Raw genomic sequence first — 12621 nt, 5'->3', positions numbered from 1 at the left:
ATCACCCAAATTACCTGATTTGGTAATTCTACCCACGTGTTTCTCACATTTTTCAATGTCAAAACATCGTCCCACTCTGAAAATGATGGCTGTATTTATGATACGATTGTGGGATGTTGAAATCAAAAGATGTTGAATGTCGTACGTTGAGGATGCATGACACGATGGAACAATTGAAATCATACCTTCATATCGATACATAACACATAAGCAAAGGATACACCAACACTCTCACTATTCCATTACATCAACGTCGTCGACCAAGCGATATCATATCAGGATACACCGAACAATCTACCATCGTCAATGACGATGCCAACATCGTTATATAGTAGTAATCCACCCATCATGTCATCCAATCCCAACGAAGACAGCTTTTTCTTCGAAGAGCCGCTGTCACCCTCAAACATTATTTTCCCACCCGAGATACTCGATCCTTCATATCTACTCAACGTACATCAATCTTCTTCATTGAAGAACAATAACAATCGACATTCACCTTCAATCTCAATGACAAGTGATCATTCAATTCCAAATCCAAATCCAAATCCAAATCCAAATCCAAATGGAAACGGAAACGGACTTTCTCCTTTAATTTATCAACAAGCTTTCAGTGTCAATGGATCGTCTTCATCTAGATTACCTTCTTTGTCACCTTCAAATCAATCAATGCATTTATCGTCTTCATCAAATTCATATGGTCATGGTTCACCAAGATCATCCAGTTCACCAAGTTCAAACTCAGTCTTCTCCTTAGCTGGTGCAACAGACGATTTCTCATTTATCAACAGTTTCGATTCGACTGAATTAGACGTCTTATTCCAATCTGAAGATGGTAAAGACCTCCTCTCTCATAATTTGGCTCAAGGTTCAAGTCAAAATCAACTTTATGATCAAAATTCAAGTAATTCGAATAAATCAGGTCAATCATTATTCCTACCTAATTACACTTTAAATCAACAAGATCAACAACAGTCAAATCCGTTTGATGGTAACCTAGATTTCCTGCAGTCTCTATTGAATATCAACACCAATTCAATATCTTCTACAAATGACGATACATTTGATATGTTAAATCTAGATTCGCCTGCTGTGAATGGTAGAAAACAATCATCGTCTAATAATATAAACAACGACAACGGATTCCCAATGAATTTCGATTTCGCTCAACAAGCAAAAGCTATTGGAAACATGTCGCAACAACAGGTCGTTCAACCACAATGGGTCAAACAGGAACAGCAGCCAACTCAACAACTTAGACAGCAGTCCTGGTCCGTAGATCAACCAAATGGCCTGAATTCCAAGCCTTTGAATCACTCGCAAATGAACAGTGCAGGATATGGAATGGTCGAAAATGGTCAGTCAAATACTTTTTCGTCTTTATCAGTCAGTCAGCTAAATGAACGTCTTTTCCCCCATCTAGGTCCATTCAGTTTCAATCAACCTCCTTTGATGGAGTCGGCACCGAATTCAGTCACTCGTCGAACTGCGGCACCTAAACCTCGTAAAAACCAACCTAAAGTACTTGATACCTCGTCGACAGATGGGATCCCGCCAGTAGTAGGTAAACACAACAAGACCGAAAGGCGTTATAGGCAGAAAGTACAAGCTGCTCAAGCAGACTTACGGGATGCTATACCAGCTCTAAGAGTTTTGTATGATACTTCATCTGAAGAACAGAAACGTTCCACCGATTTCCGGGCTCCCGATGGAACCGTTGACGGACTTGGCGAAGTCACCAGACCTAACGCTAGTGCCAAAGCTACCATTCTTATCGGAGCTCGAATGTATATCGAGTTGTTACAAAGGAGATCGGCGATGCTTCAAAGGAAAGTCAACGAACTAGAATCCTTCAGATTAGCTGTAGCAGGTGAAGATGAATTCAGAAGCTGGCAGACTGACTTCGACGGAAGAGAAAGTCAAATTCAAGCTGCGGCAGACGCAGCTGCAGCTGCCAAAGCCGAAGAAGATTCTTTGGACGACGACGACGATGAAATCGATGATGAAGAAGAAGAACAACCCAAAAGGAAGAAAGCTAAAACTGCCGCTGTTCCTAAACAACCTCGAGCTAAGCCCGGTCCCAAAAAGAAGGATCAACTTGCATCAATTGCTCAAAATGCTGCTGGAGGTGGATTAAGAGTATTTGCGGCTTTCGCTGTGTCCTTCTCCTTCCTTCCTTCAGCTTCAAACGTTCTCAAGCAGACCGCCTCCCAGACATCATCTGGTGGTCAGAACTTTCCGAGCGGTGTTGTCGCTCAAGCCTCGACAAGTCAGATATTATCAAGAGTTCCCCTCATAACCGCGGAACATACCTCTCGACTGTTGGCAAGAGGTTTGCCAGATCTTATTGTACCAGCACCTCATACTTTAGTAGATTGGACTTGGCGGTTACTCGTAGCTGTTATACTGGCCGCATCGTTAGGTCCACTTATCGCTCGTTGGACCAAAACGGACGAGAAGAAGAAAGCTGGAAACCTAGCTCACATAGCTAAGGATTGTATTAAATTAGCGATACCGGTTGGTAAGAAGCAAAAATTCGTTGATGAGGATCAGGTGTATTGGAACAAGATAGCCGCTGGCATCGTTGGTAGAGGTCAGTCAGAAAGACATCTCGCTTTTGCCTAGAATCAAGCTGACAAATAGACGACATACAGTGATCAAGCCAACACCTATAGAGAGATGGCACGTGGCCCTCCATCTACACAACACAGCTTCTAACTCTCACTCTCTCGCCTTACTCGCCCTGCTTCAACTTGACGTGCCGTTCATCCGGTCGCCGCAGCAGGTATGGCAAGAAGCCCAAGCTAAGCTTACATCGTCTACTGCTTTACCTCTTGCCACTGTACTAAGACTACCTTTGTTTGAAGCGTTACGATGCGCTGAATCGCTCGAAAAGACTTCATCACCAATCGCCGCTATCGCAGAGCAGATCACCCTTGTTCACGTTCACGATCTCTATGCTCGATTCTTTGTCCGGTTGGTCGACGCCTCTACTCGGGCTAAGGCGTCTGCTACCTCCATCGACTCTACAAAGAGCCTGTTGTTCAACCTTGAGTCATGCGATATCGGATCCTCGTTGAAGACTTCCGCTTTCGACAAAGAGATTCGAACGGTCATTGAAGGTCTGCCCAAAGGCTCAGCTGCTCATGCTCTTGGCTTGATCCTAATCGGCTTATGGGGTATCTTCATCAAGCCTACTCCTAGTGCTCAAGTTGCTTTGGCCACTGCTTTGGCAGCTGAAGAAATCCAAGGTGCTGGCGCTGGATTGTCCTCGATTGCAGCAATGTTAGAACTTTTATATCCTGGTTCAAAAGACGTTCTTGCCACTCATGGTGTTGATCGAGTCACAAGAGCAAGTCGTTTACCTAGAAATGCCTTGGCCATTGATAAATTAGCTTTGACCTGTATTGATTATATCAAATTTTTGATCTCGTCGAGTGAAGTAAACGAACCTGGCTTGACTCGATTACAAAGACTCGAAGCTAGTAAGAAGATTCAAAAAGATACAACTCATTTGAGATTGGTGTTAACCCAAACGAAATTTATTGGATTCGAAGAATCATACTATATCCCTGACGATGAAGATGAAAGGCTAGAAGATGTATCTGAAGATGAGGATGATGATGCAAGTGGTACACAACATGGATACTTGGACAGAGAATCGAGAAAATTCGAAATTGCAAAAGAACGGTTAGTCAAAGTTCTTTATAGCGTAGGGAGGAGAGCAGCAGGTAGAATGAATGGAAGAGACGAAGATTCAGGCTTGGAAGGTGATTTAGATGATTTGTAAATTGTATGTTCTGTACTCGTGTTTGTGACTTAGATATGCAATTCATACAGTATGCGCTCGTTCAATGTAACATTTTGATTCAGCGAATCCAACGACGGCAGGAGTGCAGTGCTTGGTATATCGTATTTGGCTGCATATAATTCGATGTCCAATCGTGCAACACTCGTACAGAAGAGACGGTTCGCTATTACAATAATTTCTTATCCTTCAAAAACTCTTCGACCACTTTCATCCATCCATCTGGATTCTCCTCGAAGATGTAATGTGAGCAATTTGGAACCTCCTTGTAACTAACATCTTGGGCATATTCACGAGTTTGGTCTTCTATGAACTGTCGGCGTCAATACAGAGGTGCAAGCATGAGTTGATTCAGAATAACACGAGGCAATTGAACCAACAGATTGGAAATAGTATAGATCAAGAAGAGCGCAATGGAACGGTAGATAGAAAACGCAGTGTGGTCAGCCTTTGTCATATTCACAATCGATTTCAACTTTAATATCAATTTTTTCATCTCACTTACCACTTTCATGCCTGATTCTGAACCTGCCATTGTCAATGTAGGTACCTTGACTTTCCCATTTTTCTCTAATAAGCCTCTGAAATCTTCTATATTTTGTGGGAATGTTCGATACGTATCTAAGCCCGCTCTCATACCTCCTGAAGAAGCGAAAGCTTTCGTATCTATAATTCCCACGTACATGAGCATTAGTTCCTGAATGACAGCGATGGGATTGTCGACGAGAGTTGTAAGGGATGACTCACAGACTTCAAGATCTTGATCAGTCAAGAAAGAGGGATCGTGACTCTGAATTTTCACCCATCCGACATATCAACACTTGAGCAGAGTGCTGCAAATCCGATACCTAATCAAACAACCGAAACATGGATGGCACAGACTTACCAAACGACGGAAGAAATGACTGATATATTCCTTTTCTTTGCCTTGGATCAGCATTTCAGGTAAATCAGCTTGAAAATGAAAGAAGAAATGCCAAATGAAATTATAAGTTGATTTGGGATCTGTGGTGACTTTATCGAATGTTTCAGTTCCAGGAATAGGAGCCTCTACGTTGAACAGATTAGTCACGCCCCCACCGAGCTCATATATCATACGTCAAATAGTTCAAACATATATAACAAAACCTTCCGTCCTCATTGATATAGTGTGAAGCATGCAGTGCGCACCATTCATGTTATTTCTGAAGCTCAAGGCGGACTCACCAAAAGTAATCAACGCTTCGATATCATCCTCGAATTGTAAAGCCAAATTACTAGCTACCATACTACCTATATCTTTTCCACAAATGATAGGCTTTTCATTTTCTCCTAAAAGTTTCTTGTAGAATGTATGAATATCTTTACTCATTGTTATTTTATCATAACCATATCTTGGTCTATCAGAATCACCTGCACCCCTATAATCAACTGCTAATACTCTTAATCCTAATTCTGATAAAGGTTGAATGACATGTCTCCATGAGTACCATGTCAAAGGGAATCCATGTATCAATACAATCGTTTTACCTTTTCCGGTACCGTTTGAATTGAGAGGTTTTACATCTACATAGTGAAGTCTGATTCCTGGAGAGACTTCCACTTTTCCATGGACCCAGTTTGAAGGTTCTGAAGTGAATGTTCGACCCATGATGGTATGGTATGTACTGATGATGCGAAATTTATTGTGAAATTCGAGTATTGGCTTGAGAGTTTGAGAGCAAAAACACAACGACTTGAACACGCAAATTCATTCCTCATGTACAATTATACAACATAGTCTCAATCAGAAAATCTCTGGACATACGTTGTTGGTGTGATAACACTAACTGTAGCCCAGTGAGATCGTACTCGCCGATATATCCCAATGACGTCCAAAGTGCAAGTGCCTGATTTTGTCTGTTACTTGGGTCAACTCGGCACGGCAACGACTGGTAAACTGGTAAACTTTTATCGGACCCAAGGATAGGGCAATATGATATGTCATTGAGAAATAACGATGTGATGCTCTAGTGTATTATGGTGTCAATGAAGATTTCAGCAACAAGTGATGAGGATTGTTGAAAACCTGCACGAACAGGTCTGCCGGAAAATACACATGGAAAAAGCATTCAGGAACCATCTCATCTCGGTTGATTTGGTGAAGCTGATTAGCCGTTCGTTGAGTCTCTCCGAAGAGACAACCAAGCGTTGAGCTACACTTCCAAGCATATAAATGGTACTCTACATGGAACGGTAAACATCGTTCTCCAGCACGACTGACAAGCCCTCCAATATAACCACTCACTACTGATAGATCAAGATAGGAGACTGATCCGAAAAATATCGTCTTCAGCCTTTTTTGGCCCTACGCGGGAAATTACACAATACAGCACATCGCATCTACACCAAATGTCAACGATAATTGATCGTTCGCCCAAGTTTACTCAAGATGGTCAACGGATCTTGCTATGCTTTCAAAGAGACCATACTACTCTAGAGAAGATCCTGGCGACTGTGACTTCCCCTCTTTTCATATGGCGGTTCATTCGAACCATGTTCCTTGCGAATGATTCCGCGGAATTCGATGAGGCTCCTGATCCTACTGTGATTGTCCCTACTGGCTCAGTAGTTTATGACAAGTTGCTGGATGAGATGCCAATTGAGGCATTGGAAAAAAGACGTCAAGAAGGATTAGCGCGGAAACAAGCATTGAAAGAGAATGAAGCGAAATGGAAAATGGTTTCCACAAAAACACGATCAGAAAGGTTGAAGGGGATTGATCAAAAACCGAAATTCACAAGAGATGGCGAAAGGATCATCTTGTTGCAACAAAGACGAATGACAAGGCTCGAACGAATCGCAACTGGTCTCACAATACCTTTGATGTTTTGCTACTCTTTGCTCAACTTGCGAAAACTTCAAAGTAGATCCAATTACGATGCAAAGGACATGAATAAGAGCTGGAAGAACACGATGAGGTATCTAGATGATCCCACGTTCATCATTCCGACAGGTCCCAGTTACTACAATGATGGAGAACTAGTCGACTGGGATGAAGTAGAGACAGGTGACGAGGAGCAGTGTGATGTTGACAGCATCTGAGAAGATGAGGACAGGAGATCTAACAACAGTCAATGATAACATGCATTGTTAATGGCTGTTAAGATCGAATGTCTCGCCTAAACCTGGTCTAACTGTATGTATGTGCATGGGGATGTTATCTGCAGCTACCGAGCTCTGCTAACTTTCTTCTGTATTGATGCGATGCCGAGAGGTCGATAGATTAAGGTGACGTCAGATGGAGGACTTTGAACATGATATCATCATGTACATTATCATGTATAGGTAGTAGTCATCATCTCAACATCATGGCAGTACACATATATCACACTTTTGACGCCAGGTCCTCCACATCGTGAAGAGATGAATCGTTGGTGATGTCACGGAGTATTATTTGTCTAATTGTCCGGAAGAAGTAAATTGCTTAGGAGGATTTTTCATCAGGCTCAATCCGAATTAGTGGATTACTTGTCACACATTGTGCCTGTTACCGCATCTTCGGGTCTCTGGATTGGGACTGCAATGTGGATCCGTTGTGGTGAGACTTGCTGACTGGCGGCTTGGACGGATGCGTGCAAAGTGCAGTTGAGATTTTTTGGTTAGACACGCCCAAAATCGGACATGTGTGATACCTACGATATGGCAGCAAGCCGCAAAATGTTTGACTCAGAAAAAATACATCCGAAACAAGGAATGTCTCGGTGGACGTATAACAAGGCCGCCGAAGTAGTACTTACCTCCCTACTTTATCATGCGTTCTGTTCTTTTCTTCAGAGCATGACGCAAAAAGCTGACTTGAACAAAAGGAAAATCAAGTGAGATAAGACGAAACAAGACAGATATCACGAACAATATCCAGTCATCCAAGACACTTGTGCAATAGGTATACGTAGTGCTGATGAAAAAGATGAAACGAGGGGTTCATAACGTATCTGAAAGATGGGATGTCCGCCATGAACGATTCGCGTGTCTGAGCTGAGCTATTAGACGCCACGTTTAACTTGTCGTCTTTTTTCGTTCTTTTTCCTCATTGACAACGTGAAACCAAGACATGCAGGCCAGAAAGACCGAAAGAGGGTCCGGGGTTGGGGATGTCAAGGGTCGTGAACCGCGCGGGTTGCTGCTTAGAGTACCAGGAAGCTAGACATCGTCTTCCCGAGTATAACTCTGTTAGATACTCATGGTTACTCAATATACTTGGAAGACGAGGTTCATACTTATTTACTGAATGCGTTCCTCATGGTTGCGGCCGCACATGCAACAACCATGTGGACATGGAAGAATCGACGCCGACAGAAAGAAACGCCACCATTTAATATATATTCTCTGCTTTCCCCCTGGAACAAAGTTAATTCTGCTCATCTCGCGGGGGGTACATATAATAATATCACTTCTGGTACGTAGCAATTGAGGCGTTCCCATTGGAGTGGTAATCATCATTCCTTGATGAAGCTTATAATCATAACTCTCCTGACGCCTCTTCTGTCATTTGAGAGTGCGTATTCTCGCAATTAACGTGCTTCGGCCCCTGTAGCTCCAAATATTGCAATTTGCGATCTCTCGGTCGCGCGAAGAACCATTTTGAGAAGACCATATCTATGCAATCACGGCATGATTAGCTTTCGGCTACAAGCTCGTCATATACTCGTATGCATTCAACTTGGTGCCACAACTGGAACAGCGCAGTCAGATACCGGTACCTGTGGTTATGGCAATTGTATGGTAATGACAGTTTCGATCGAGTCTAAAAATATCGTGACACGTCTTTAACCCCTCTTCCCCCCTTTTCTCGACACGCGGTCCATGGAGGAACACAAAGGTTAAGGTCAGCGAAACATGGTTCAGTTTCAAGTTCCCTTTACTTCTCTTCAAGGAACACAAGGGGCGAAAAGATGCAATCGACCGTGAGCCAAGAAAAACCCTTTTTTGGGCTCGTATAATCGCAAGGGCCAAATCCCCGAAAGCAGACTTATGGCATATCGGACAAAAAGGAAAATTACGAGGATCCCCTTTTTTATGTTATGTGAGACAATTAACCATAGGATATAGAGGGTATTACATACGTCCCGTACATTTTTCATTCATTCATTCAAAAGGGAATTGCACCACTGTTCTCCACCTACAACGTACTCTCCAGAGCCGGTTGCGGTTTATTCGAGGAAAGAAAAGAAAAGTGGAGGGGGGTGATACCCGTTCGGTTCCCGCAACCCGTCTTTATGCCAATACTATGATCAATTTTCCACCATTTTGCATGGCACAAGATGATTTCGATGTGACCCTCGGTCAAGCTTCTACTGTAAACTGATCTGTTGAAACAACGGGGCGCGTCATTAGTGGGAATAACATTATAGTAGTGACTGCAGAAAGCGGACAAGTAGATCTTCTTATGGCAAAAGCTACCGAAGCGAGACAACATTTTGTACGATCACATTGCGGAACCCTTTTCAACCCTACTTTTTTGATCTTGGGTCATATAATTGATTAGATTTCTTAAGGAATTTAGAAGGGTATGATCCCATGAATGTGGTGCCTGCCCCGTAGAGCTTTCCCGGTTCGGACTCAAGCTTGGCCATTAGAACGACCTCTGACGTTTCACACCATCTAAGAGCAGTAAAACATTGTGAGCCATGACTGCTTCCCGCTTCAAACTATTCTTTTGTCTATGATTAACAGATCAAAACCAAATGGGTGAGTCGCCTCTTCTTGTCGAAAGGTTTTTTTCCCTCTTCGCTCTATTTGCTTACATATCATACAATATAATATAGTATAATACGTTTCTGAAATCTTCAGCATCTCTCAAACATTGTTACAACATATAGTTCAATTGGGGGATCAACAACAACCATTTCCCGTACTGGATAGATCGCATACACGTTGAAAACCGAGACAGGCGTTTCTGTTTCACTATCACTCTTTCAGTGCTTCACACATCAACGTTATAGTCACGAGTTGAGATCCAAGATCAACAACACAGGTAACGGTCCGAACATACCTCGATCTCTTTCCATTGTCTCAGCACGGTAAATACAATCGGGTGTGCAGCAGTCCATCCCTGGTTGAAATTATCTCGAAAGAAAGACCCCCAGAATCAAGCCGAATTGTTCAATCCGATTTGATCGCTCACTCCCTCAATCCATTGTGAAAACATCATAGGACTCACCACTGTCGTCAGAGGACAGTTTAACCGCATCTCACCGCGAACCGATATTTGCTCTTTGTTTTCGGGTTATTCGACGTAACGCTTGACGAGACATCTTGTTACAATCAGCGCGTATTATAGTCTCTCTGTCTCATCGATAAAGACCCTCAATCACCGCTAGAAACCCAACTGCGGGTTTTGTTTATACCGAGACATTGATCATCGAAAAACAAGAGTTTCAGAGGAAGGAAAATTCATAAAGAGGACAATCTCAACCTATAATAACAGTTTTAGTCCAAGAAAAGAAATTCCATCATGTTCACCTCAACACCTCCCTCATCTTCATTTCGACCTTTGTTTGGTTCCAATAACTCATTCAACTCTCATCCTTCTTGTGAATCTCCAAATTTAACACAGCATCGATCTTTCCTGTCTACGATGGCACATCCTTTCTCATCTTCAGCGTCTACTTCAAGATGTTCTACACCTTCTACATCCATGCCTGTCACTCCAACAATGTCAGCATCACCAACGATGTCCTGTCATTCTCGAGAATCCACAGTCGACAGTATGGAGGTATCTACTCCCTCCTCATCTCGAAGAAGATACGGAGGAGGTTTCTGGAACTCGTTCATGCATCATGGCAAGAATGTACCGAGAGAAGTCGAGCCCTCGGAAGACGAATTGATGGATATCGATGATAACATAGATGGTGAGTGGCGTTTTCATACTATCAAATTACCCTATCTGCTTCTGAAGTTGCGCTGATATAAATTTGACGTTAGATACATTCCTCGTCACACCACCGCCATCTTTACCTTTGTGTTCTCTATCAGCATCTTATCAATGTTCCGAAACTGCCTCACTAATTCCACCATCATTCTACCCTGGACAATCAATTCCTGTGGTATTGACATTTGAATTGGATCGATTTTCATCACTACCACATCATCTTAACCCCACACTTACGATGTCTTTGATCGGTACATTGCATCTTCCAGGAGCGGCACCTCGAACTATCATCTGTGTTTCCGTGTCCTTGTCGGAAGGATTAGCATTATGGGCTCGAGACGCAGAGCAAACATATTCCAGGAATCCACCTAAACAAAGTGACTGTTTAATTGATCCTTCGTTCGGATTACCAGGTGGAACATATTCATTACCGTTGACAGTGCAAGTACCATCAACGCCAAGATTACCACCATCATTCACAGTTCGATCATCATCATTCGCTGTCACTTACGCCCTTACAGTGACTTTAACTTGCGATGATCCAGCCTTGTTGAACACGGGAACCCGAGTTGTTCTAGCAGATACAGCAAAACCATTTGAAATGATGCCTGAAACTTTACCAACAAGAGCACCAAGATATGTACCTCAATCATTCTACGTCAAAACCGATCTACCAATTGAATCGTCAATTTATCTATCACCGAGTGAACCATTACCAATTCTACCCAAACAAAACACTAGGTGGACGATCCATCCTTATATCCCTACAACAGCTTATTCACCTACATCTATCATTCCTTTTACCATCAGCCTTACACCACCTTCAATGTCAGACTTGTTGTTGGATATCCCAAGTGAATTCAAGGCTGTTCAGCCTACTTCTCAAGTTCTGGTTAGGCTGGCTTTGGTGAGAAGAGAACATTCATCCTTGTCGACACATGAGTTACGTGATGCGCAAGGAAATGGCTTGGTTCTCGAAGAGGAAATTGTTTCTAGATGGGGCTGGGTCGAATCATCATCTGACGACAAAATCAAATTGAGAGATATCACATTACCTTTAATGCCAAATGGAGAGAGTACATGGAAGCATGGAATGTCAACCATGTTAAATGTAGGACAATCAACAAATCATACTTCTCAATCCGAAGAAGGTATAAGTGTTAGCTCGACATTCCACTTGAATATTACTTTAGCCTTTTTGTCAATCACTTCTGGATCAACCGTTTTATCAGATTATCTACCTTCAGCATTTTCGAGTCAATCAACAATATCTATTCCACCACCAGGTGAATTCAGTCAACCTTTATCACCTGGTTCAGAAGGCTATTTTAATATATCAGATTTCAAACGATCTTTCCCTGGTACAATCAAAACACTTCCTTTGCCTATCGTCGTCGGATCCGTATCAGAACCAAGAGGTGCAATGCACAATATACGTTGGAGCGATCTACACTTGGAAACAAATTCGAGAGGTAGAGAAACAGGTAGAATGATTCACGGTGAATCAACTTCGATGGAAAACGGTTGGATGGTTCCTCCGCCTTGTTATAAAGACGCAATCCAAACTGCTCCTTATGAATTCAAACTGTAAGTTCCAGCAGGCGGAAAGAATAAGTAGTTTGTATAATTAGTATTCAAGTTTGACACCGTTTCGCATCTTACATAACCATCGTCTAATCTCATAGTTCTCTCATTTAGCATTCAGCATATCTTGTACCCTGTCTCTTACATAGACATTTCCATCATACCATAATCAGCATTGCATGTATTTGACTTTCTGTTATCCCAGCCCGCTCAAGCAAGAGATTCACATTGCAGTCCACAGTAGTACCTGGTAGCGAAGCATGCAAACTATTCATCACGTCGTTTCATTTTGTGTATAAAACAAATCAATTTGTCATTCTGCTACCTGCACATACTC

At 42.5% G+C, this 12621-nt stretch overlaps 4 protein-coding genes across 4 annotated transcripts; 3 read left to right on the top strand and 1 right to left on the bottom strand.

Moving 5' to 3' along the window:
• Positions 1–312: 312 nt before the first annotated feature.
• On the top strand, positions 313–3790 carry IL334_001464 (uncharacterized protein; the record flags this gene model as incomplete). The annotated part of the gene is made up of 3 exons (XM_062933221.1): positions 313–1357; positions 1424–2593; positions 2655–3790. The coding sequence occupies 3 exons, from the start codon at positions 313–315 to the stop codon at positions 3788–3790; spliced, it is 3351 nt and encodes a 1116-aa protein (XP_062789272.1).
• Positions 3791–3977: 187 nt separating this feature from the next.
• On the bottom strand, positions 3978–5438 carry IL334_001463 (uncharacterized protein; the record flags this gene model as incomplete). Its single annotated transcript, XM_062933220.1, has 5 exons — positions 3978–4121; positions 4314–4474; positions 4556–4598; positions 4695–4858; positions 5015–5438. The coding sequence occupies 5 exons, from the start codon at positions 5436–5438 to the stop codon at positions 3978–3980; spliced, it is 936 nt and encodes a 311-aa protein (XP_062789271.1).
• A 740-nt stretch (positions 5439–6178) lies between these two features.
• On the top strand, positions 6179–6871 carry IL334_001462 (uncharacterized protein; the record flags this gene model as incomplete). Its single annotated transcript, XM_062933219.1, has 1 exon — positions 6179–6871. The coding sequence occupies one exon, from the start codon at positions 6179–6181 to the stop codon at positions 6869–6871; it is 693 nt and encodes a 230-aa protein (XP_062789270.1).
• A 3412-nt stretch (positions 6872–10283) lies between these two features.
• On the top strand, positions 10284–12291 carry IL334_001461 (uncharacterized protein; the record flags this gene model as incomplete). The annotated part of the gene is made up of 2 exons (XM_062933218.1): positions 10284–10680; positions 10754–12291. The coding sequence occupies 2 exons, from the start codon at positions 10284–10286 to the stop codon at positions 12289–12291; spliced, it is 1935 nt and encodes a 644-aa protein (XP_062789269.1).
• Positions 12292–12621: the final 330 nt, after the last annotated feature.

Source organism: Kwoniella shivajii, chromosome 2 (genome assembly GCF_035658355.1).
Source record: "Kwoniella shivajii chromosome 2, complete sequence".
In the NCBI taxonomy this organism is placed as follows: domain Eukaryota; kingdom Fungi; phylum Basidiomycota; class Tremellomycetes; order Tremellales; family Cryptococcaceae; genus Kwoniella; species Kwoniella shivajii.
Note: the sequence above shows the minus strand (reverse complement) of the source record. Positions and strands in the feature narration are given on the sequence as shown.